The sequence below is a fragment of the Chaetomium tenue genome (genome assembly GCF_020726465.1).
Source record: "Chaetomium tenue strain MPI-SDFR-AT-0079 chromosome Unknown F5144scaffold_4, whole genome shotgun sequence".
Taxonomy (NCBI): Eukaryota; Fungi; Ascomycota; class Sordariomycetes; order Sordariales; family Chaetomiaceae; genus Chaetomium; species Chaetomium tenue.
The window spans coordinates 484,866-507,767 of record NW_027117332.1 but is presented as its reverse complement, the minus strand read 5'-3'; the positions used below and the strand labels follow the sequence as shown (position 1 = coordinate 507,767).

At 55.8% G+C, this 22,902-nt stretch overlaps 6 protein-coding genes across 6 annotated transcripts; 4 read left to right on the top strand and 2 right to left on the bottom strand.

The window, feature by feature from the left end:
- The first annotated feature begins 6,034 nt into the window (after positions 1-6,034).
- On the top strand, positions 6,035-8,351 carry F5144DRAFT_570860 (uncharacterized protein). Its single transcript, XM_066788803.1, has one exon. The coding sequence runs from the start codon at positions 6,260-6,262 to the stop codon at positions 8,189-8,191; it is 1,932 nt and encodes a 643-aa protein (XP_066642528.1). The 5' UTR covers positions 6,035-6,259; the 3' UTR covers positions 8,192-8,351.
- A 51-nt stretch (positions 8,352-8,402) lies between these two features.
- On the bottom strand, positions 8,403-10,137 carry F5144DRAFT_216112 (uncharacterized protein). Its single transcript, XM_066783101.1, has 3 exons — positions 9,528-10,137; positions 9,081-9,466; positions 8,403-9,020 (listed from the first exon to the last, which is right to left on the bottom strand). Exons 1-3 carry the CDS (start codon positions 9,786-9,788, stop codon positions 8,564-8,566), a joined length of 1,104 nt encoding a protein of 367 aa, XP_066642527.1. The 5' UTR covers positions 9,789-10,137; the 3' UTR covers positions 8,403-8,563.
- Positions 10,138-11,359: 1,222 nt separating this feature from the next.
- Positions 11,360-13,031, top strand: F5144DRAFT_570854 (uncharacterized protein). Its single transcript, XM_066788802.1, has 3 exons — positions 11,360-11,921; positions 12,017-12,651; positions 12,703-13,031. The coding sequence occupies exons 1-2, from the start codon at positions 11,474-11,476 to the stop codon at positions 12,598-12,600; spliced, it is 1,032 nt and encodes a 343-aa protein (XP_066642526.1). The 5' UTR covers positions 11,360-11,473; the 3' UTR covers positions 12,601-12,651; positions 12,703-13,031.
- Positions 13,032-13,092: 61 nt separating this feature from the next.
- F5144DRAFT_491348 (uncharacterized protein) lies at positions 13,093-13,764 on the top strand (the record flags this gene model as incomplete). The annotated part of the gene is made up of 1 exon (XM_066785855.1): positions 13,093-13,764. One exon carries the CDS (start codon positions 13,093-13,095, stop codon positions 13,762-13,764), a length of 672 nt encoding a protein of 223 aa, XP_066642525.1.
- Positions 13,765-17,279: 3,515 nt separating this feature from the next.
- Positions 17,280-18,639, bottom strand: F5144DRAFT_647986 (major facilitator superfamily domain-containing protein; the record flags this gene model as incomplete). The annotated part of the gene is made up of 4 exons (XM_066792941.1): positions 17,280-17,748; positions 17,812-18,110; positions 18,162-18,494; positions 18,592-18,639. 4 exons carry the CDS (start codon positions 18,637-18,639, stop codon positions 17,280-17,282), a joined length of 1,149 nt encoding a protein of 382 aa, XP_066642524.1.
- Positions 18,640-19,118: 479 nt separating this feature from the next.
- Positions 19,119-22,281, top strand: F5144DRAFT_570846 (fungal-specific transcription factor domain-containing protein). Its single transcript, XM_066788801.1, has 6 exons — positions 19,119-19,501; positions 19,581-19,703; positions 19,779-20,460; positions 20,547-21,071; positions 21,139-21,857; positions 21,939-22,281. The coding sequence occupies exons 1-5, from the start codon at positions 19,455-19,457 to the stop codon at positions 21,853-21,855; spliced, it is 2,094 nt and encodes a 697-aa protein (XP_066642523.1). The 5' UTR covers positions 19,119-19,454; the 3' UTR covers positions 21,856-21,857; positions 21,939-22,281.
- The last annotated feature ends 621 nt before the right edge of the window (positions 22,282-22,902 follow it).

The following is a 22,902-nucleotide window of genomic DNA, read 5'->3' as shown; positions in this document are numbered from 1 at the left end:
TTTTCGTGAGTTCGTGTAGGGGTCTCGCGATGTCGCCAAAGTTTTTGATGAACATCCTGACAAAGTTGGCGAATCCGACGAATCCTCTGACCTCGGTGGCGTTCGTCGGTGTCGGCCACGTCCTGACAGCTTCCAGTTTCTCGGGTTCGATCTTGACCCACCCTGGGGAGATCTCGTAACCCAGAAACACTGTCTTCTTGACATGGAACTCGCTCTTGTCCTTGTTGACTGACAACTTGTGCTCGTGCAGTGCGTCCAGCACCTGCCGCACGTGTTCCTTGTGCTCCTCGAGTGTCTTGGAGTAGATGAGAATGTCGTCCAAATAACAGACTGCGAATTTGTCGAGGCAATGTCGGATTGCGTGGTCGATGGCGGCTTGAAACGTTGCTGGTGCGTTGGTCAATCCGAATGGCATGACGAGGTATTCGTAGTGCCCGTAGGGTGTTCGGAAAGCCGTCTTCCACTCATCTCCTTCCTTGATGCGGATGTGGGCGTAGGCAGTTGGGAGGTCGAGGCGGGTGTAGTATTGTGCCCCTGACAGCTGATCTCGAAGCCTCGCGATCAGTGGCAATGGGTAGCGGTTCTTCACCGTCTCGTTGTTCAACTGTCGGTAGTCCACACACATCCTGAGCTTCCCATCCTTCTTTGGAACGAAGAGGACTGGGTAGCCTGCTGGAGATGTTGATGGTCTGATGTGTCCGATCTCGAGATTCTTTTCGAGATAACTCCTCAACTCTGCATCTTGCTTCTCGTTGGTGTGGTACACCTTGAAGAACTTCAACTGGGCTCCTTCCTTGAGTTTGATCTCGTGGTCCCAAGGTCCGTGATCAGGTAGCCCTGTAAGATGCTTTGCTGTGAATGCCGGGTGACCCTTGTAGTCGTCTGGGATCTTCCCCGTTGTTGCATTTTTCGGCGTACCTTCATAGTACGCAAACTTGTTCCCTGACTCGATGAATGATGCTTCGAGTACCTTGACTTCTTGCGCTGGCAGCTCAATGCTTGCCGCTTCACGTCGACTGACCCATGTTTCATGTTTGAGCTTTCCGTGCTCATCGACTGAGACGACGGCGATGGTTCGTGCCTCCCGTGTCTGCTTCTGTTGTCGTGTGCCGCTTCTTCCGGATTCCAGAGTGCGTTTCTCTGCACTTGCTGCTTCCTGCGGTGGGCCCGTAGAGGGGGCTTGTTCTGGCCCGCTGCTCGTCCGTGGCTCCTGTTCTGCGCGTTCTCTCATCAGGTTGGTTGGATGCTCCCGCGGTTCTCGCGGTCGCAGATGGCCATCTCCCTTCCAACTGATGTCTGGGTCGTAGTCCTTGTGCCATGGGCGTCCGAGAATCATGTCTTTCTCCGGTCCCATGTCCACGATGTCGAATACCACTTGGGTGGTTTTCCCTTCCACCTCCATGTCCAGTGGTTCTGTTTCTCGTCGCGCCCATTGTGTGTCGAATGGTCCCTTGACGATGTATTCTTTCTTCTTGATCCTCCATGGGATTCTGAGTTGATTCACAAACGTGGGCGAGATAAGATTCATCTGCGCTCCTCCATCTACCAGCGCGAGGGCTCCGCATTTTCCCCATCGCGCTGTGATCCAGAGCCTGTTGTCCGGCTTGGTGTTCCGTACAGCAGCTACTTCGTATTCGTCTGCTGGGAGGTCGATGTAAGGCTTTCGCTTGCGCCAGTTCTTCCTGTACTGCGCAGCCTGCTTCCGTTGTTGTGGATTTAGAGATCGTCGGGCCCCTCGGAGGGCCCTGAGCCGTTTCCCAAGCTCTCGTGGTACATCAAGGCGTCCCTATCCGCACCTTGGCTTGCGGCATCGATCGTTTGGTGCTCCTGGAGCCATTGCATCATCTCTGGCTCCATTGGTTGTCTATTCTTGCGTCGTTGCGCTCGCGTGGGTCGAGGTCGATTGCGTTGCGCCTGTGATTGCGCATGTTCCTCTAGTTTGGCGTCTGCGTGCACTAAACAGTCCGCCTGTTCGCAGTGACTCGTCCAGCGGGAGTCGTTGCATCCTTCTGGCCAGGCGTTCTTAGGACTGAACCTGAGCCTGCCGTCTGGGATCATGTCCGTCCTCCAGAGCAGTGCTGCGGGTGCACTTCCGTGGTCGTAGACCCAAGTCGTGGGCGTTGATTCGCCGCGCTCGTTTCGTGGCCTGACGGGCCAGTGGTTTGACTGGAATTTGGTTTGAAAGTGGTAGCGACATTCGTGTGCTACACACTGGAACCATGGTAGGTGGGCGTGGTCCCTTCGGTTGGGATCCATCCGCGGGTGGTCTTCCTTCATAAGTTGGAACCTCCCGTTCACCCCTCTCAGTCCTGCCGTCTCTAGGTCTGAGGTCGGTTTTCCTCTGCTGAGGTATTGATGCCGGGACCAGTAGTCGTCCCAATCCTGGGCGTCGTGCCCTTGGGTTTTCCTTTGTCTCTGTGCCTCATGGTAGGCGTAGTGTGGGAAGCAGACTCTGTCCATGTGGATTTCGCCGAAGTCCGACGACGGCCCGTCCCATGGGAGGTGATCCGTTACGCCCTCTCTGTTAGTTTGTTGGACGTCGTCGTGCAGTCCTTGCATTTCTTGAGCCATTCTGTCGAAAGCTTTCCCTGCCTGCTGCTGTTCCCGCGTAGTCGACAGTGCTTCGCCCCTGAGCATGTCTACTTCCGCGAGGAGGCGCTGGTGCTCGGCGTTCCTTCTTTCAAGGGTTGCTTCGAGTTCCTTCTTTTCTTCCTTGAGCTGGAATACCCTTTCTCGCAGATCCAGGACTCGGCTTCGCAGGAAAGTTAGATTGGAGCCTGGGATTTCCGTTGTATCCCTCCTGGTGCGCCAGAGCCCGTTGTCTTCCTGGACTAGATTAAGTCCCCAATTGTCTGTGATCATTGCGATATGAGGCGGGGGTGCGACTTCTCCCCTCTCGTCGTGCCACAAGCAGAGCGCATACTCGTGCTCGGGGTTCTGGTCGACGTCTTCCTCGGAATTTTCCTCATCCGAGTCTGTTGATTCGTCGACTCGCTCGAGGGCTCGGTCAATGTCATCCTCGAGGTCGTCCTGAGTGTAGCTGGCCGCTGCGACCTCTCTGAATCGGACCTCCTTCTTGACTTCGTCGATGGTGGCGGCTTCCTTCCCTGGAACTGGTCGCCATTCCTTCTTGCTGCGACAGTCGCGTTTGAAGTGGCCCTTCTTGCCGCAGTTGTAACAAGTGATGCCTGATTTGTCCTTGGCACCATTTTTCTTTCCTGCCCATTGCGTCTGGGCTGCGTCGATGTCCATGGCGCCTGAATGCGTGCCGTACGAGGTGCTTTTTTGTTGTCGCTTCTTCCCCGCGTTGGCCTGGCTCCCGTTTCCTTGAGTTCCGGCGATGAACCGTCCTTGACCCTTCCTTTGTTGCTTCCTAGCGAAGAGTCGGTCGTCGATCCGGACGGCCTTGGCGATGAACTCGTCGAGTGTCCCGGGTCTGTCTTCTTTGTACAGTTCGTCCTTGACATCGTCCTTGAGGCCGTCATAGAACAGCTGCATGAGACCCTCCTCGTTGAGTCCCGTCCTGATGGAGTCTTGTCGAAACAGAGTGGCGTATGCGGACGCGGACTTGGTTTGTCGCAAGCGCGCAAGTCGGTCCTGGGCGTGGATTTTTTCATCCTGGTCTCCGAACACCTTCCTAATTTCTTCCTCGAACTTCTCGTAGTCCTCGAACACCTTCTTGGTGAAAGCCTGCTGCTTGCCGCTGTCGTGGTCGACGTAATCCTTGAGAGTGGGCTCGAACCATCGGGCAGCTTGGCCTGTAAGGCGCGAGGCGGCGTATCGGGTCTTGGTGCCTTCGTATGGGAAACGAGTGTCGTAGTGCTCCATGTAGGACGCAAGTTCGGTGAGGAAGTGCGAGAGGTCTTCCTTCTTGCCGTCGTACTTCTCTGGTGCCTCGATCTTGAGCTTTTCTTTTCCCACATCGTCGACCTTGCCGCTGAGTTCGTTGACGAGGTCTTGGTTCACGGCTGCCTCCCTCTCCAGGGCATTGATCTTGTCCTGCAACGCCTTGATGGTGGCGTTGAGGTCCGCTGGAGCCGGGATTGGGGTTGGAGCCATGTCGATATCTGAGCCAGTGGTGCTCATGGATGTATTTTACCTTCAGGCCTGAACTATAACAGATCGAAGGGAGTTAGCAACGTGTGCCGAACCTACTCCAGGATCCTATCCTGTTAGGGTTCAGCTTCGGTGAAGGTAATCTCTTGAGGATGCTTAGGTTCGGTGCAGCCAAAGGGTGCACAACAATAGACTTGTCTCAACAGTAGGCTTGCGAGCTTGTAGCGAACTGTAGTTGTGATTGCTAACTGGAGAACTCCCAGAGCTCTCCAGGACGAGTGACTATATACTATCTAGGTCCTAGGTATCTCCGTACCTCTTTCTTGGGGAACGTGAGGAACGGTGGCCGTTCCTCTCGTTCCTTTATAGGAACCTTGGGAACGGTAGCCGTTCCCCCCGTTCCTCTCCTGATTGGTCTGGGACCCATTCTTAATGATTGGCTGGGGGCGCTCTCCGCGCACCCCCCCATCGGGACCCTGCATGCGGCCATAACCGTGACACTCGGCTAGAGTGCAAGGCTAAGAGGAGGGAGTATACTATAACTAGATAATAAGGCTCGATAAAAGGAGTTATAGGCTCTTCTAGAGATTTAGGCGAAGAATTAGTACAATGCTTACGCAGATATTTGGGCTCGGCAGAAGGAGTACTGGGCTCAACCAGAGTTTTTATATATAATATTTTCGGCTTAGTATATATTGTAGATATAGGTATTCTCTAGTTATAAAAGGGAAACTCTAAATAGAGATACTACTAAAACTGTAACGGGCTGTGCCCGAGGTGGACCTCGGTAACCCTCGGCCAGCTCACGTACAAGCACGGTCCACCGAACCCCTGGATGAAGCTATTCCCAGTTGCCCCACAGCGCACCGAACATTCTAGCAATGCGCTCGGGCCATCGCGCTCGCGATCATAAAGCAGCCCCACGAGCTGCCAGACTCTCTCATCTTTCCTTTTCTTCTTCAAGCTTAGTGTACTCGTAGAGTCGTCACCAGTTAGTTGCAATATACTCCTGGGACCGTTACATTTCTTTTCTTTCTTTCCTTTTCTTTCTTTCTTTTTTCTCCTTTTCTTTCTTTCTTTCTCTTTTTCTTTTTCTTTCTTTCTCCTTTTCTTTTTCTTTCTTTCTTTCTTTCTTTCTTTCTTTCTTTCTTTCTTTCTTTCTTTCTTTCTTTCTTTCTTTCTTTCTTTCTTTCTTTTCTTCTCTTCTCCTTTTTTCCCTTATCTCTCTTTTTTTTTTTTTTTTACTTCTTTCTCTTTGTCACGATTATGGACGCATGCAGGGCCAGTGGGGATGCGCGGGAAGCATCCCCAGCCAATCGTTAAAAGAACCAGTAAGGAGAGGATCACTCTTGGCAGAGTGATCCCAAGCAGACGGGATCGTGAGGCTCACCACGAACCTAGTGATCCCGCAGAAGGAGGATCACTTAAGCAACCGCGATCCCCAGGAGGAGGGATCACAGGGAGGACGGTGATCCAGATAGTATATAGTCACTCGTGCTGGAGAGCTCTGGGAGTTCTCCAGTTAGCAATCACAACTACAGTTCGCTACAAGCTCACAAGCCTACTGTTGAGACAAGTCTATTGTTGTGCACCCTTTGACTGCACCGAACCTAAGCATCCTCGAGAGATTACCTTCAACGAAGCTGAACCCTAACAGGATAGGATCCTGAAGTAGGTTCGTCACACTCTTTCTTTATTTCTTACTCCCCTTTCGCGTTCGGCTTTCTTTGGCCGGCCCCCGTCCTTTGCCGCGGTTTGGATCTTATGGACCCCGAGACCCTCAAGAAACAGCCCCTGTCTGCGAATGACCCCCCTGTCTTAGGAAAGGCTCATCTCAGGGATCGGGGACGTGTGTGGGCCAGGAATCTGCCCAATGGGGTCGGTGTCGATCATGTCTCACTTGGGGAGTTCGCGTTACGCTAACCTGCCACGAGCCTGCAAGCCAGCCAAGATACGGAAACTGGTGCTGCCCAGATGTTGGCGATCTTGGCCGCTTTAACAAAATACCCTAAAATGAGCGTCCCGATTTCGACTTTCCGGGTCGTCGGGTTACTGTGGAGGACAGAGGTTCGGACCGAGACCGAAGTCCGGGGTTGTCTCCAAAGTCAGATCTTCTCCTTTTATTCAGCTGGACCGCCTGGGTCACACTATAGAGGTCACTTGCCTGCTGTACCGGCTTATCGACGTCTCCTTGTCGGCCATCATGTTCTTCGGTAGGCTTCTCGGCCTCGGTGCCGCGTACGTGGCCTTGGTCCAAGCCGTTGACCTCACGGGTTACGAGTACGTTGTCGTCGGTTCTGGTCCTGGTGGTGGTCCTCTTGCCGCACGCCTGGCGTTGGCCGGGCACAAGACCTTGCTCATTGAAGCCGGCGACGACCAGGGGGCAAATATCAACTACACGGTGCCCGCATACCACGCGCGCGTCTCTGAGGATGAGCATTTGTCATGGAACTTCTATGTCCGCCACTACGCCGATGATGCTCGACAAGCGCGCGACTGGAAGACCAGCTACGACACACCCGACGGCGGCGTCTACACGGGCCTCAACCCGCCTCCTGGGTCGAAGATGAAAGGCGTGCTTTATCCTCGCACGGGTAGTTTTGGCGGCTGCTCGGCACACAATGCTATGGTTTCTGTCTATCCGCAGCGGTCTGACTTCGAGTACATGGCTACCCTGACCGGGGACAGCTCGTGGTCGCCCGACAATATGCGCAAGTACTTCCAGCGGCTGGAGAAGAAGCAGTACCTCCCCGGCCTGCCCAAGGGCCACGGCAAGGACGGCTGGCTCACCACGGAGCTGACCCCCCTTACCGTCCCCCTCAAGGACCCGCAGCTCCTCGCTACCATCACCGGTGGCGCCTTTGCCCTCGGCGATCTCACCAACCGAGTCATCAACATCGGCACGCTGCTGGCGGGCGACCTCAACGCCGACAGCGAGCGCCGCGACCACAACCCCCACTACTACCAGATCCCCATCGCCACCAACAACGGCGCCCGCACCGGCGCCCGCGAGTTCGTCGTCTCGGTCCGCGACGCCCGCAACAAGGACGGCAGCAAGAAGTACCCGCTGGACGTCCGGCTCAACTGCCACGTGACGCGCGTCGTGTTCGACACCACCGTGTCTCCACCGCGCGCCACGGGGGTCGAGTTCCTCGACGGCGCCCACCTCTACCGCGCCAGCCCGCTCAGCCGATCCGCGCCCGCCGGCACCCCGGGGTCGGCCACAGCCTCGCGCGAGGTCATCGTCTCGGGCGGCGCCTACAACTCCCCACAAATCCTCAAGCTCTCAGGCATCGGCCCGGCCGCCGAGCTCGCCCGCTTCGGCATCCCCCTCGTCGCCGACCTCCCCGGCGTCGGCACCAACCTCCAAGACCACTACGAAACCGCCGTGACGGCCAAGGTGCCCAAGGACTGGCCCGCGCTGAAGGGCTGCACCTTCCAGTTCAACGGCACGCACGACGCCTGCCTCGACCGCTGGCAGAACCCCGTGCTCGGCGACCGCGGCACGTACGCATCAGCAGGCCTGTCGGTCGCCATGCTCCACAAATCGAGCGCCAGCGCCGACGGCAGCTTCGACACCTTCGTCTTCGGCGGGCCCGTCAACTTCGCGGGCTACTACCCCGGGTACAGCTACGACGCCAGCGCCGAACACGACTGGTGGACCTGGGCGATCCTCAAATCGCACCCGCGCAACACCGCCGGCGGCGTGACGCTGCGGTCCGCCGACCCGCTCGACCCGCCCGACGTGCTGTACAACTACTTCGACACGGGCAGTGGGGACGCCGGCGCGGACCTGCAGGCCATGTACGAGGCGGTCGAGCTGGCGCGGCGGGCGCTGCGGCGCCAGCCGGTGCGCTCCAACGAGGTGCTGCCGGGGGCCGAGTTCAACACGCAGGAGGAGGTCGAGCAGTATGTGAAGGATGGCGCGTGGGGCCATCATGCCAGCTCGACGTGTCCGATTGGGGTGGATGGGGATCCGATGGCCGTGTTGGATAGTCAGTTCCGCGTGCGTGGGGTCCAGGGGTTGAGGGTGGTGGATGCGTCGGTGTTTCCGAGGATTCCGGGGACGTTTACGGCTGTGTCGACGTATATGGTGGCTGAGAAGGCGGCGGATGATATCTTGAGCGCGGTGTGAGAGGTGGGAGGGGTGTCGTCGAGGTGGTCTTCGTCGAGGTGGGATGGATGTTGTCGAAATAGTCTTCGTCGGGGTGGTCTTGGTTGTACATGATAATGTTTACCGGGTAATTATTATTAGTATTATATTAACTAGACTAAGCAATGAATCAGTTAAACCCTAATGTAGGGCCCACGCTCTGTCATACCTAGGTGTCCATTTGTGCTTGGAGGCTCGCTCGTGTATACCAAGGATTGCGAAGCGACGACATACGAAATAAGTGAAAAAAAAGACGTCTTAATTCCTAACACGCTAGAACTATTAGGTCGACATAAGGGCAGCCGGACCAACCTATAAGTGGCAGGCCCAGCGATCTTCCCGTCGATTCCCCCTTTACCCATGCCGCGAGTGGGAACTCCTCTCCGACTCCTTGGACGGCTTCCCGTCCGACCCCGACGGTACCCTAAGCAGTTCCTGGCTCGTGTTGTAGCACTCGGCTGAATACTCCCCGATGACAGGCTGCAGTTTGAGCCCTGGCTGGTCGTACTGGTTGTGGGAGGATGTCCTCGCCTCGGTCCGGCGTGTGAAAGACCTCTTGACGGCGATCGACCCCGTCGGCATGGGCATGCTGTTGCCGTACCCCGATTGAGGCAGCGAAGGGCGGGAGCCGATTCCCAACTTAAACCCGATGATTTTGACAAGGGGCTGTAGCGTGGCGAGGCCGGCTGCTGTGATGGCTAGACACTGCTCGATGGTGGACCAGATGGCGACGTCGACCGTGTCGTACAAGAAGTCGTCGCTGGAGATGAGATGTATGTAGGGTAGGCGAATAATTACGGCGGCACTGGCACTGTAATTCAAACCTTGTGAGCAACAAACGGACGGTCCTTGACGTCGCGGGGCCACTTACATGCAACCGAGGCCCATCAGAACGCACAGAGCTAGCTTGGTCTTGCGCTTCATGTTGAGGTGCGACAGGATCCAGGCAGGCATCAGGGCAAAGGTGAAGTCGGTGATGATATTGATGACACTGAACAGCATGACCAGGGCGATGACGATACGGTCAGGGATGCAGGTGCCCGTTTGGCTATACTTGTCCCAGAAGTAGCTGACCGGCCAGCATTGGAAGATGCCGGCGAAGAAGAAGACCAAGCAGCTGACGACAGTCAAGATCAAGGCTATGGCGAGAATGAGTTTTTGCACGCGCTCGACGATGACGCGGCGGAAGAAGAAGGTGATGGATATTTTGGTCAACGCCATAGTGACAGCGTAGGTCGGATAGCAGCAATACCACCACTGAGACAAACCGGATGTCAGCACACGGCGATTGGTCTTCTGGTTCATAGTATTGCCTTACCTTTTTAGCCTCTGCGTAGGATTCTTTGCTCAGATCTTCCACATGGTAGCCTGTCCCGTTGGCGAGGCCAGCGAGGGAGAAGGAGCAGTAGAAAGCAAAGCAAACCGAGGCAGCGACCATCAGCCAGTCGTCAAGCCCAAATGCTTTGAGCAGCCTGATGCGGACAAAACATCGAAGGGCCGTTACTGTCGTGGCGAGGACCAAGGCGGCGATGTTGACAGCGGTAAGTGGCAAGGCCCGGTTTTCGGGAGAGGACGCCATGTTGAATCTGTCCGATATTGAACCGTTTGAAAGGCTCAAGTCAAGCTTGAGCCGGTCGAGAGGGCTCAAAGCCTAGGTGGTTGGGTAGTTGGTGCCAAGGGTCACCAAGCCTTCAAAACCGGCCCGAGAGGACTGGGGACGGCGTCATGGGATTTTAGTCGGTCACGTCTTATGTATCTCGACAGGACCGGGCAGCTGGATCTCCCATTCTTATTTTTAAGTATTCGAGATGGCGGAAGGAAAGCCGTGGAGTGTGGGTTCCCCAACGATGTTGCAGACCAGATTAGTACCCCTGAGAGTGGGGTGTAAACATGGACCAGCCGAGGCGTCGGGCCCGCCTCCAGTTCCACGGTCCATTGGCGAGCTGTCTTCCCTTCAGACTTCAACAAAAGATCGGCTTTGGCCCGGAGAAAGGCCGTACCTGGCTAGGGCCATGCGAGAGATGGTTTAGTCTGGGTTCCAAGAGGGCGGACCCCTCGTTTCACCGCCCCCCATTTCTGTACAGAGCGTAGCACCCAGGGGCCAGGGCTTGGTATCGCCACGGCAGTTGATGAAGAGAGAGGCTTTTGTGCTTGGCCCAGCAGATGCTGACGTTTGGTGGATTGTGGTCTTTTTACTTAGACTGGCTCGAGGCCAGCTCAAGACAGGCTCAAGACAGGCTCCCACTGGGCCGATTGGGCCAATCTCTTGAGCTCTAATTTGACAGTTCTACACTACCCAGATAGGTAATTTCATCCAGGCAATTAGTTTGTCTGTTGCGGGCTTCCACAGATGTCAAACCAGATGAAGCTGTAATTGTTGCTCACCCTGCTTGCAAGGATCAAAAAGGTTTGTTAGCGGCCGCACTAACAGGCGTGCAACGTCAGGTTCGTGTCTTGCTCCGCAGCAAATTGCCGATCTGCGAGTGCCCAGGCGAGACTCGCCATGTGCTTTGTGGGGCAACTCGTTTCTTTTAACCGGATCGGATGCAGGCAATCGAGAAGGCTTTTCTGAAATCTCCTTTCCCACGAGATTATTCCCCGACACGTGTTGGGGGAAGATGCAGTCGTTTCTTGAGATCGGCTCAGTTGCCGGTGGCGTGCCCGGGGTTGACAAGGCGAGTTTTCGATTTGTTTTTTCGAGTTTTCGATTAGTAGGGGGTGCAACTTCCAAGATTTGCGCGTCACACTGTCTGCGTCTGTGTGGCCGGAAACAGTTACCGGATTTGGCACGGTAACATCCGTGAGTGTGTCTTGCTTACCCGAGCAATGCCGGAGTCCCACCTCGAAAGTAACGGCGGAATTTGCAGGCCTGAGCTTGATTCTTCGTACTTGTTAAAAGTCTGGGGGGAATTCACCGAAACCGAAATTCAGCTGGCACAATTCTTCTTCAACTTTGCAAGCGGAGCAATGTCTGTCTCACTCGTGTCATGACATGCGTGTGCAGCTGGGTCCGGACTGTCATGTACTGTATTTGGAGGGCTGAAAGGGCTTGGCATTCACGTGGCATTCCACCGATACCCTAACCCTAGAGATGGTGCGTGCCAAATGATGAAACCAGCTGGGCGATTGATTTGGTTGCATCATTGCATGATGCATTTGAAGCGTCATATGGGACGTCAATGATCGGTCCAAGCTTCACCTGACCCAACCCCTCAACATCCTAAGCAAGACACACACACACACACACACACACAGTAGACAAATATGGCGGCAACGCAGATCCCCAAAACGATGAAAGCCTGGCAGTACTCGAGTACCACGGGCGGCATCGAAAAGAATCTCGTCCTCCACGACTCTGTTGCGATCCCGGCCATTTCCTCGCGCGTCGGAGATGCCGAATTGCTCATCCAAGTTGTGTCGGCCAGCATCAACCCCGCCGACTACAAGGCACCCGAGCTGGGCCTGGTTGCCCGCGCTGTGATCCACACACCCGCGACCCCGGGAATGGACTTTTGCGGTCGTGTGGTACAGACTACTCGAACCGTCGACGACTTTGCCATCGGTGACTTGGTGTTTGGGCGCATCGATGTGCAGCAGCATGGCACCACGGCCGAATACATCGTGGCCCCTACCAAAGCATGCGCTCCCGTGCCCGAGGGTGTGAGTGTGGACGATGCCGCCGCGGTGGGGGTCGCAGGCATTACCGCGTACCGTAGGTTTCCGCCCGGGTATCTTCTAGATGTATTGATATGGCGTGGAGAAGCGGACCATGATGAGCATCGTACACATAGGCTTACAATAAATCAGAGACCATTGCTCCTAACGTCAAGCTGGGCGACAAGGTCCTCATCAACGGCGGGTCAGGCGGCACAGGCACCTTTGGTATCCAAATCGCGAAAGCCCTCGGCTGTCACGTCACCGTAACCTGCTCACCCGGCAAAGCTGACCTCTGTCGCTCGCTTGGAGCCGACGAGATCATCGACTACACCTCTACCGACGTCTCGCAGGCTCTCAAGGCCAAGGGCCAGGTATTTTCTCTGGTCGTTGACAATGCTGGGCTGCCCGCGAATCTGTACAAGGCCGCCGACGACTTCCTCGTGCCAAGTGGCAGGTTCGTCCAAGTCGGCGGGCCGCTCAACTTCACCGCCATCAAGACGGTGGCATCGAGGCTGCTTGTACCGTCCTTCTTGGGCGGCGGGAGGCGCAAGTACGTCGTGTACAACATCGGCCATAGCCGGGACGATCTGAAGCAGTTGGGGCAGTGGATAGCAGAGAAGAAGATCAAGGTCGTCGTTGAGCAGACGTACGAGTTGGAGGATTTGCCCAAGGCGTTTGAGAAACTGAAAACGGGTAGGAATGCGGGGAAGCTGGTGATTCATGTCGGGAAGTGAGGGAATTTTCAATTGAACTAGGCGTGGGAGTTGAGGAGCGATGGACTTTGAGGTAGGTAGTTTGCTCATACCGTAATTTAAGTGTCAAGCTGATCATTAATTGACTACCTACCTATGATGGGGATCCTCTAGGTTTAACTGACCGAACCCCCTAACCCCACTCCCACACAGGTAAGCCTCATACATACAGGCGGTTGGACCTGGTTGGGTTCATTTTGTTGTACATACAAGACGTGGGACAACAAGCTTGTGTTTGGCGGGGCCAGGTACATACAAACCGTGTGCTTCAAAGGGAACAAGATAAAACTGGAACGAATGACATCCACCTCCCACAATATGAACAGCTCGGTGGCGCTCTAGATACTATATTCATTGAAAAATGGATAGTTATTAGTTGCCGAGAGTCGACAATGCAACCATATAAACCGGGGCAAAGGCTGTGGACACGGCGCAGGGGGACTGTTAAACCTCGACCTCTACGAACGACACAGCATGGACGAACCCCCCCCACCCTATTCCTTGCAACCCCCTCTCACACCTGTCATCAACCCCACGGACTCTTCTGTCACCAACCACACAGACTGTTCTGTCACCAACCCCACGGACTCTTCTGGCGAGGACCCAGGGCCTGTTTACGCAGATTTCTGGCCAGATATCCGAAAATATATTGAGAGCAATGGCAGGTCTGAGTCAGGGGAATGGCCCCGGATTGCTGTTTGCGGCCTTTGCTTCGACGCCAAGCTGGATATCTTGGGACTGTCGCCGTCTTGTGAAGTCACGTCTAGCATCAAACCCGCCGTGATCACTATCTGCGGCCACATGGCCTGTCGTCCTTGTATCGACAGCTGGTATCAGGCTCGTTACAGCGCACATGAACCGCTCACATGCCCATTCTGCAAACACGAGATGCGCTTCGACAAGTGCGCACATAGAATCCTGGGGTTCCGCATACCAACAAACAACGAAATCTACAGCGGGATTTCCGGCCTTGCTTCCTACCTTAGCGATGTTCCTCTTACACTGCCAGAAGGGGGGAAAAGTCCCGGCAGATGTAATGCTTGTGATGGTGGTATTATTATTATTCATACTCCGCTATGCCCTAGGGCGTGCCGGACCCTCTGCTATTTAGTGTACAGGAAAACCGTGCCCTCCCGGGCCGGGTGAAAAACCCCTACCAACAATCAAGGAACGATGCGTTCTGGTGAGTCTACGTATACAAAGAGAGGAGGCCTCCTGGCTTCCGAACGGGGGCGCTTCAGGCCGCCGTTTCCAGCTCGAGCCTCCTGGCCAAGCTGTACATCGGCAGCCTCCCCGAGTCCATCAGCCAGTCGAGGATCCTCCTCGCAAGCCGTACAGTCGTGGGATTGATACCGTGTAGAACTGAGTAAAAGTCCCGTCGTGTCCGAATTCCAGTTCTCTCCCATCTTCGAGTCAACGGTGGGGCCAAACACCACACTACCAGGTGTTCGGCAGTCTCTCGTCCCTCGCCACACTCGCAGGCAGGCGTCAGAACCTCCGGGACTTCCCGTGTAAACAAGTAGTCCCGTAAGCCTATTGCTCCCGTCCGGATTTGAATGAGCAGTGAGCTTTTCGCCTTGCTGAGACCGTCATGCCTCCTTAGGGTTTCGTTCCGGAATAGCGTCTCCCGCTGATGGTCAAAGTCGTCCGCCGGCCTGGTGATTGCTCTGCCGTCCCGTTCCTTTAACCACCTCGCTCTCCAGGCCTCTTCTACTGCCTTGTCCGTATCTACGGTTCCCCCCGTCCAGCGCATGATCGTGCCCGCGGCTCTCTCTACCGCCGTGGGCCCTTGAGGTCTCAAGGTTCGCGGTCGGCCCCTGTTGCCCCTCCTCGAGCTGAGTCTCTGCTGTATCTTGCGGCAGGCGGTAAGGATAACGCTCCCCGCCGTCTTTTTGCCGCCTTGGCCGTCGTCCAGATCGGGTTGTTGGAGTCGGTTTTCGAAATCTGCAAGCCGTTTGTTTAGGTATAAGTCCAACGGTGGTACCCACGTCTCTGTCTCGAGGTTACGGATGGGGGTAGACTTAAAGGCTCCCGCCACAATCCTCAGGCTCTTGTTCTGGGCCTTCCCGAGGGCCTTGGTGATGCCTTTCTTCACCGGTTCGCCTCCCACATCCGTGGGAATGTGGAACGACGATGCGCCATAGGCCAGCGCTGACCGGATGCACTTTGTGTACACTTCTCGCGCTTTGGCTAGACCCAGTCCCCACGTCGATGCCGCTAGCCTCGACAGGGCATAGCTCTGGGTCCTCAGCTTCTTCTCCACCGCCGCCAGGTGGGCTTCCCAGTTGAGCTTCCGGTCCAGCCAGACTCCCAGGAACCTGGCAGACTCCTTCGGTCTGACGGGGCTGGTGCCTCCCCCTGGGTTAGTGAGTTCCAGCTGGTTTGTCCACTGCCGTCGTCCCTTGTTGAAATGGATCAGTTCGCTCTTTTCCGGGGCGAACTTCATCCCCCGACTGTCCGCCCATCGCATGCATGTTTCCCACGCCGCCTCCAGTTGCCGGACATTGGCCTCGGGGTTTCGACCAAACACCAGGAGGTTGGTGTCATCCGCAAACCCCGTTATAGCCAAGTGAGGGTGCTCGTCTTTTAGCTGCTTGTATAATGAGGAAATATAGAGGATGAAGAGAACAGGGGAAAGGGGTGGGCCTTGGGGGACCCCTGCCCGAATTGCCGTCGGTGCCGCCGTCTTGCCGTCGAAAAGAAGGGTGGCCTCTCGACCCGTCAACCAGTCTCTCGTCCAGAGGACCAGCCACCTCGGGTAGCCCATTTCTCGCAAAGTTGCTAGCAGTCGGGTGTGGTTGACCGTGTCGAAGGCTCCTGAGATGTCCAGTTGCAATAGGGACGCCGCACCCTTCTGTCTCCACGCCTCCTGGACCTGGGCTACTACTAGCCGGACAGCCAGCTCTGTGGAGCGGTGTGTTCTGTTCCCCATTTGTTCATCTGGTAAGAGGCCGTTGACTTCTGCAGTTTGAGTGACCTTTCTGGCGACCACTGACTCTATTACCTTCCCTAGGGTCGGCAGTAGCGCAATGGGCCTATACCCCCCCGGGGTTTGATACACTGGCGGAGCCTTCCCCGGCTTCGGTAGCACTACGGTCTTTGCCCTTTTGAACCGGTCGGGAAACCATCCTAGGTCCAGGCACCTCGTTGCCAATACGGCGAGCACTTCAGCTAATGGTGTTCCACATGCCTTCAGAAGACCCATCGGGAGCAGATCCTCTCCTGGCGCCTTCCAGGGGCTTGACCCTCCTATTGCTTTCGCGACCTCGGTCGGTGTCACTGCCGGTGAGACGTCGAAGCCCGGATTCCAGTTGCCTAGAAAGGTTTGATCTTCCACGTCCGTTAGGTTGGCCGGTGGATCCGGGAAGAACCTCTCGGCCAGTGCGCTAGCCTTCTGGTCGTGCGTTTCGGCCGTTACCTGCCCGGACGAGTCCTTGAATGCCGGTAGTCTCGGTGGTTCCGGCGGCAAAAAGCTCCGTAGCCTGGCCCATCTTTCCAAGCTCCACATCTGATCGGGCTTCTTTGCCTCGCTTGCTTCCTGCAGGTTGTTCCTCCAAGCCCTCGTCCGTGCTTCGCGCGTTGTTCTGGCAAGGTCCTTGAGCCTTTCGCCGAGCTCCTCCCAGCAGTACTCTGCCCGCGTCTCCTTCGCCAGCCTCTCGGCTTTCCTGGCCTCCCGGGCGGCCTGCTGCACTTCCACTGTCCACCAAGGAGAGCTGTAGCCACAGCTCGCCTTCCTCCTTGGAGTACTTTCCCCCGCGACCCAGGTGAGCCACTCGACTAGGCTGCCGAAAGCTTTATCAAGACCCTCGACTGTTCGGGTCCTGGCCAGCAGCCCGTCCGGTCCCGGGTCTGTAAGTCCCATGGCCTTGCATAGCAGCTCTGATTCAGCCTTCACCCTCTCCCTGTCCATCTTCTTCCAGGCCCAGCCATCCGGTTGGGTTGGTCTCGGCCCATGCCCTTCCCCGACCTCGAGCACTTGTAGGTAGTGGTCTGACTTTCCACGGCATTCTTCCCCGTAGTATACTGTTTGGAGGTTTTCCGAAGTCCAGAAGTGGTCGATGGTTGACGGGCGGCACCTAGTTGTTATAATACCGGTTTCTCGCTGCCAGCGTCTGGTCCCATAGACCGTCACAAGCAAGCCAGCACCTAGCCGGGCGACTGGAACTCTCGCCAAACTACCTAGTACAATCATGTACTTTAATAGAGACAACTGTAACTAGGTGATGCCGCTAGTTGAATTAGGGGGATGACTTTCAAATGATGATGATTGTAAAGAGTAGCAGTAATCAAAAGACATCAATTAATAGGGAGTACCTAGTAAGGAGTAGGGGCTAGAGAAATACCTAGTTACCAACAAAACGAGAGCGGGACTACCTACCTATACCTAACCTAGGACCTTTTATAAGGTACATGTAGTGTGTATCGATTCGAGGTACTACTAGCAGAAGGAGTGGGAAGACAGCATTGAACGGGGAGGGCAGCCTCCACGGCCACCTTGGCGAAATGAAGACTACATGCCTAGAGAAGCGTCCCTAGACAATGTGCATGCAGGTACGTATTAGCAGAGACAGGGGGCGGAGTGAAGATAACGAAGAGAGGGAAGAGGTCGAGAATACACATATAAGCAAAAGTTGTGGTTGGAGAGGCAGTCGCACGAGCTATTATACAACCTGCACTTGCTCCATATTCGCCGGAGTGCCACTTCCATCCTTCAGTCTTAGGCTTGCCCCCCCGGTCCACCCAAACCAGCCCTTCTCCTTCGGCCCTCTTGATAACACGACCACGGTTGCCCCCGCGGAAAGAGCAATGTTCAACGTCCCAACTTGTGCCCACCCGCCCCTGGCATACACCACGTTCCCCACGCTCGTCCCAACAAGCTGCCCAATAAAAGCGCTAAAGGTGAACGTAACGTTGGCCTTGGTCGCCGGCAGCTCCCTGTACACGGCTGCCCGGTACGCGACGCTGGCCACATGGATCCCAAAATCCACACCCACCGCTTGGATGACAGCGCCCCCAACACCACCACCGATCCGCTCGCCGGCGTACGCATCGAGCGCTACAGTCGCAATCCCGGGGACCATCCCCGCCACAGCCGCGACGTAGATGGCGAAATTTTCGATGACGAGGTAGCTGTACAGCGGAATAGCGGACGTGGTGGCGACAGCCACAAGCGAGACCAGCCCGATTAGCAACGGCCCAAAGTTGCGAGGCGGCGCGACCAAGTGCGCCGTCAACGTCGTCCAGAAGGCCGTCAGCACGGCGTTGGTCAGGAACGTCACAGCGCAGCCATGCGCGAGGATGGGCTTGGTGAAGACCATGCGGACGATGTCGAGCAGGACGCGGGTGTACGTGCGAAACCAGGGCCGGTCCTCCTGGTGGTCTTGGTAGGGATTGGATTCGGGGCTGGCGCCCTGTTCGTAGCGGAGAAGCGGATAGTCCGGGAAGAACAACCACATAGCGGCGATGAGCAGAACTTGGAGGCCTAGCGCAGCCTAGTAGATAGTTCGCCAGTCGGTATACTGTGTGATAATCCCCGTGATGACGCGGGGCACAGCAAGCCCCATCATACCGCCGGCTAGGACGATAGAGACGGCTGTGGCCTGGCGGTCGGGAGCCGTGATGGTGCCGACAAGCGGGAGCAGGAGCTGGGGGCTGACGGTGACGAAGCCAGTCACGAAGCTGAGGGCCGTAAAAACTTGGAAGCTGTCTGTCAGGCACAGACCAGCCCATGCTACCGTGGTGATGGTCAATAGTATGAGGATCATGGGTCGGAGGCGGAAGACATCTCCAAGCGGGCAGAGTAGCAGAATGCCGCCACCGTAGCCTGCTTGTAGGAGCTGGGGGATGAGTGACGCCCGCTCGTAGCTGACGCCAAACTCATCGGCTGCTTTGTTGAGAACCGGGAAGGTGTAATAGAGATTGGCAGCTGAGACGACACCGGCGAACGAGCAAAACAGTACGAGGGGTATGGACATGCTGGGCTTCTGGGTTAAGTCCCGGCGGCAATGTCGTGGCGTCCATTTCTGGCTTGATATGAATCTTTTCCAGGCACTTGGGCCTGGCCTTTCCGGTTGTGGGCTGGGCGAGGGAATGATGTGGTGGAACACATCCGCTTCTTTACCAGCGGAGGGCCCGGAGTCCTCACTTTCATTACCGGCGAGGTGATGGGAGGTGACGATGTGCGCGGAGGGCATGACGACGAACGGATGGGCGCTCCATGTTTTACCTTGAACATCCAAACCCAACTTATATGGTTATTTGTACTGTCGCGTTCTGCGTGCGGCTCTACAGAACACTACGTCTACCAGGTAGGCAGTTCCGATTCCGGACGCAAGATTCCTTGTTGACTTTTAGCATACCCATCCCAGCTTCCGAGTGCTCGGCCGGTACCAGACACTACGCCGAAGCATCTTCAGACCTGGATGATACCTATGGTCTTCGCTCATTCAACGCCCACGTAAGATGTGGGTATTAAAGGGTGCCCCTGACGTTGCCAAGCCGGCAAGGGGCACTATACCGAGGGAAGTATCCTCGGCAAACTGATTTTCGCCGAAGTCAGTGGGGACTCGGCGCCTGATTGGAAAACAAGCTGCCATCATCAACAGTCGCCCCAACGGACGAAAAACAAATAACATTAAGTTCGCGGGAGTAAAGCCCGAGCACGTCGTGACCGCTTTTCTGGAGCAAGCACCGCCAGCATCCCCGGTTTCTCCAAGTGGCTCGGCGGTGTGAGCAGAGAGGCCGAGCATAAGGCAAAGAGCTTCGATCCAGTCGTCCGAGGTCGGATTTAATCCTGCTACCGTACAGGACTTGCCCGCCTCAACGAGAAGAAGACGATGGGCGATCGGAGGGAAACCTCGACACTAAAAATCAAATCGACGGCGTGTGTGGCAGGCCCTTCCTCTCTACATGCAACGGGCTTTGACATCGCTAACTCATTGGCGCTCCCAACCCGAGAGCAGCTGCCAGAGATGTCATTCTAGGAAGGTCAAATGTTCCGGAGGACAGACCTGTGAAAACTGCAGAAAAGCTGCTGTGGAATGCTCTTATCCCAGTCGCAATAGGCGTGTGCGGGTTAGCGAGAGGTCAGCGCCCCCTTTCCATGATTTCATGATTCCCTTGCATGCCATCTTGGTTTGCTTACAACCCGGCCGCGGCAGCTATATCAAACAACTTGTAGCAGAGAACAAGCGTTTGCAGGCCCTAACTGATCGCCGAAATGAACCAACGCACCAGCCTCATGGTTCCGGCGAGAGCGAGACGGATGAAACACTCTCACCAGCCACCATTTCCGAAGCCTCCGTTCCATCAGAGTCCAGTCACGGGGTTCCCCTAGACGGTCAACCCTGGTTTGTCGATATCGACTTACCTCAGACACCGACTCCTATCAACGAAGCCGCCGATACGGCATTTGCAACGAGGTTTCGGCAAGTGCTCTCTGATCATTCTGACCCTCCTTGCGTGCATCTTCCACGCATCGACTACGCCGGCGATGATACCATTATGTCGCTTGCCGATGTGCACTGCCCCTGGCCCAAGCTTTCCCGTGCTCGCCTTCTCATAAGGGTAGCGATGACGCATGCCACCCAAGAGTTTCACATTGTCCGTCGTTCTGCCGTGTTGGACGCCCTGGAGAGGAGCTTTACAGACCCCAATTGGCGAGATCCTGTCATGACTTGCAAGTTGCGGGCACTTTTCGCTATGGGCGATCTCTCCTCCTCAAGGTTCGTGCCCGCGGGCCAACAATTTCCGGGTCTCAGTCACTTTGCCCAAGCGACGAGGATTCTCAGTTACCTTGGTGAGCGACCGACTTTGGACTTGATCGAAATACACCTTCTACTGGTAGGTCTACGTTTTGAGATGTCTTAGGCCTAAGGCGCACTAGTAAGTAAGTATATATGGCGCTAATCATTTTGATGGCCCGATAGTCCCTATATTCCTTTACACTCAACCGTATCCACACAGCGTATACACTAGCAGGCACGGCTGTCCGTATGGCGGTTCTCATGGGACTGCATCTGAACATTCCCGCGACCCAGCTCAGCGACCCAGTTCTCAGAGAACATCGCAACAGGGTGTGGTGGACAGCGTACATCATGGATCGAATGTGGGCTTCTAGACTTGGCTGCCCCCCCGCCATCCAAGATGAGGACGTCAAGGTCGACTTGCCCTCGAACTCTGCCACCAACGGGCGCTTGACGGAGGACTTCTCCGACTCTGGTTATTATGCCGCTCATGTGAGGTTGGCGAGCATCGCCACCAGCGTAGTTCAGTCTATTTATGGCAAAAGAAACCAAATAACGGCGTTCTTAAACAAGGTGCAGCAGCGGCTCAAAGAGCTCAAAGTCTGGGTTGAGGAGTTACCGCCTTACTTACACATAGACACGAGTCTGGTATCGAACCCCAACTACCACAACTACGACATCCTGTCGCTCCACTTGACCCTGAACCAGGTATGTGCTTGATTCCTCTGGGTAACGGATTCCTACAGCCAGATATTTACCGCCAACTCCCTTCCAGACAATCATCCTGGCTACTCGCCCGACTCTCCTGTATGGCCTACATCTGCACACTAGCACATCACCCCCAAAGCCAATCCCGCACTCGGCCAAGACGCTCATAGATGCCTGTATCCGCTGCGCCCGACACTCATGCCGCATTCTCTCCGAGAGCTGGATCAACGGGGCGTTCCCTGCTCTCTACCACGATCTCACCCAGTATCTCTTCTCGGCCCTCACCGTACTCGCCATCTCCAGCCTCTTGGATCATCACGACGACAACGCCAACACCAGCGACAGGGACGGGTTCGAAGATGCCGTGCAGTTGTTGTCACGGGTGAGGGACAGCGGAAACATTCCCGCGCGGGAGTTCTACCGGCACGCCGAGCTCATTGTGGCGGCCGTCACGAAGGCCCGGAAGGGGCGGAGCCATGACTCGTCAGCCGAGGTGGACATGTGCGCGCAGAGGGCTGCTCGCCCGGCAGGGGGGGGGACAGCGGACGTCCTTGATACTCCGCTCGGGCTTGGGCCAATGCAGGTGGGCGACTTGAGCAGGGAGGAACGCGGTGCCACTGGACTGGGAGTCATGACCGAGACGGGCGAGACGGCGATGGCCGAGCCGTCTCTACAAGAGCTGCTCATGCAACCGGCGATGGAGATGCAGTTCCTGGAGCCGAGCTCGGATTTTCTTGATGGGGGCCACGAACTGTACTGGCCGGAGTTTCCACTGCAGTTTTAGGAGTGAGTAACATTTTCTAATATGGTAGGCCACCGTAAACCAACGCCCGATTGCATTCTGACGGCGGAGTGCACATCAACTAGCTATTTCTAAACGAGCCACCAGCACGTACCCGTAACGATCGCTCATAATCAAGAGCTAGGTTGGCGGGGGGGGGTGCAACAAATACATATAGTGACTCAAGTGCTAGGCCGACACCCCGATACCAGGCCAACTTCTACCTTACGAGTCATTTTGATAGGAAACCTCCTCATGTCTAACCTTCTCGGAGGCCGGAGCTTGTTCTACGCCCGCTATCTTTACCTTCCACTTCGCCAATAGCGGGCTTTCTCCTCGCTCGTCTCCTCCCGAGGTCTCGGGCGCATCTACTCCGCAGTCAGTCCTACTATAGTCAAGCCAATAAGTGACTATCCACTTCTTTCCAACAGATCCTAGCAGCAGGGAGGGTCACGAACCCGAATCCTCAAGCGAGTGCCATTAATTAATTATCCCTCAAGCAACGTTGGAGGAGAGAAAATCCCAGTAAGCCCACCCTACAACAAGGATGTTTAAAGCCCTCATGTTTTCCCCACGATGTTATTATGTGCTTGCTTGCCATCGACGGACCACCACTCGGCTAGATAATCAATCTCTTGATTAAAATACCCCTGAAACCAGGCCAGGAGCCTCTCAGTCCGCGACAATGTTGGCTTGGCAAACCAGATCGTCGCTTCTAGAGGGCTTCTAGTTCGTCGCCAACGCTGTTTCCGTATCACGCAAGCACGTATCCCACTTGGCGCCTCAGATCGGCTATCCACTCGGCAGCGCTTTGTCGCTTGAGTAGTGCGTGCGGCCTAGTCTGGGGAACAACTGCCGTGATATACTACCTCGTAGCCTCCTAAAGAAGAAAGTCATGAAATGTTTTTTAGATCCGCTTCACCACCCGTCTTTCCTGTGTATGGCCCTTGTGCGTATGGCGACTGACCAAATGCGGTCGAGAGAGCCGGGGCTAGATTAATAACCTACCTTGTCTGCCTTTTAGAGCAGCAGGATCAGCTTACGTCCTCA

What these genes read in the sequence shown, in the direction of transcription:
- F5144DRAFT_570860 (XM_066788803.1), top strand. Translation starts at nt 6,260, where the DNA reads ATGTTCTTCGGTAGGCTTCTCGGCCTCGGTGCCGCGTACGTGGCCTTG.
- F5144DRAFT_216112 (XM_066783101.1), bottom strand. Translation starts at nt 9,788, where the DNA reads ATGGCGTCCTCTCCCGAAAACCGGGCCTTGCCACTTACCGCTGTCAAC. An exon ending in CCTACGCAGAGGCTAAAAAG is followed by an intron (nt 9,467 to 9,527) that starts GTAAGGCAATAC and finishes GGTTTGTCTCAG; the next exon opens with TGGTGGTATTGCTGCTATCC. An exon ending in CTGATGGGCCTCGGTTGCAT is followed by an intron (nt 9,021 to 9,080) that starts GTAAGTGGCCCC and finishes TTTGAATTACAG; the next exon opens with TGCCAGTGCCGCCGTAATTA.
- F5144DRAFT_570854 (XM_066788802.1), top strand. Translation starts at nt 11,474, where the DNA reads ATGGCGGCAACGCAGATCCCCAAAACGATGAAAGCCTGGCAGTACTCG. An exon ending in CGCAGGCATTACCGCGTACC is followed by an intron (nt 11,922 to 12,016) that starts GTAGGTTTCCGC and finishes ACAATAAATCAG; the next exon opens with AGACCATTGCTCCTAACGTC.
- F5144DRAFT_570846 (XM_066788801.1), top strand. Translation starts at nt 19,455, where the DNA reads ATGGGCGATCGGAGGGAAACCTCGACACTAAAAATCAAATCGACGGC. An exon ending in TCGAAATACACCTTCTACTG is followed by an intron (nt 20,461 to 20,546) that starts GTAGGTCTACGT and finishes ATGGCCCGATAG; the next exon opens with TCCCTATATTCCTTTACACT. An exon ending in TCCACTTGACCCTGAACCAG is followed by an intron (nt 21,072 to 21,138) that starts GTATGTGCTTGA and finishes ACTCCCTTCCAG; the next exon opens with ACAATCATCCTGGCTACTCG.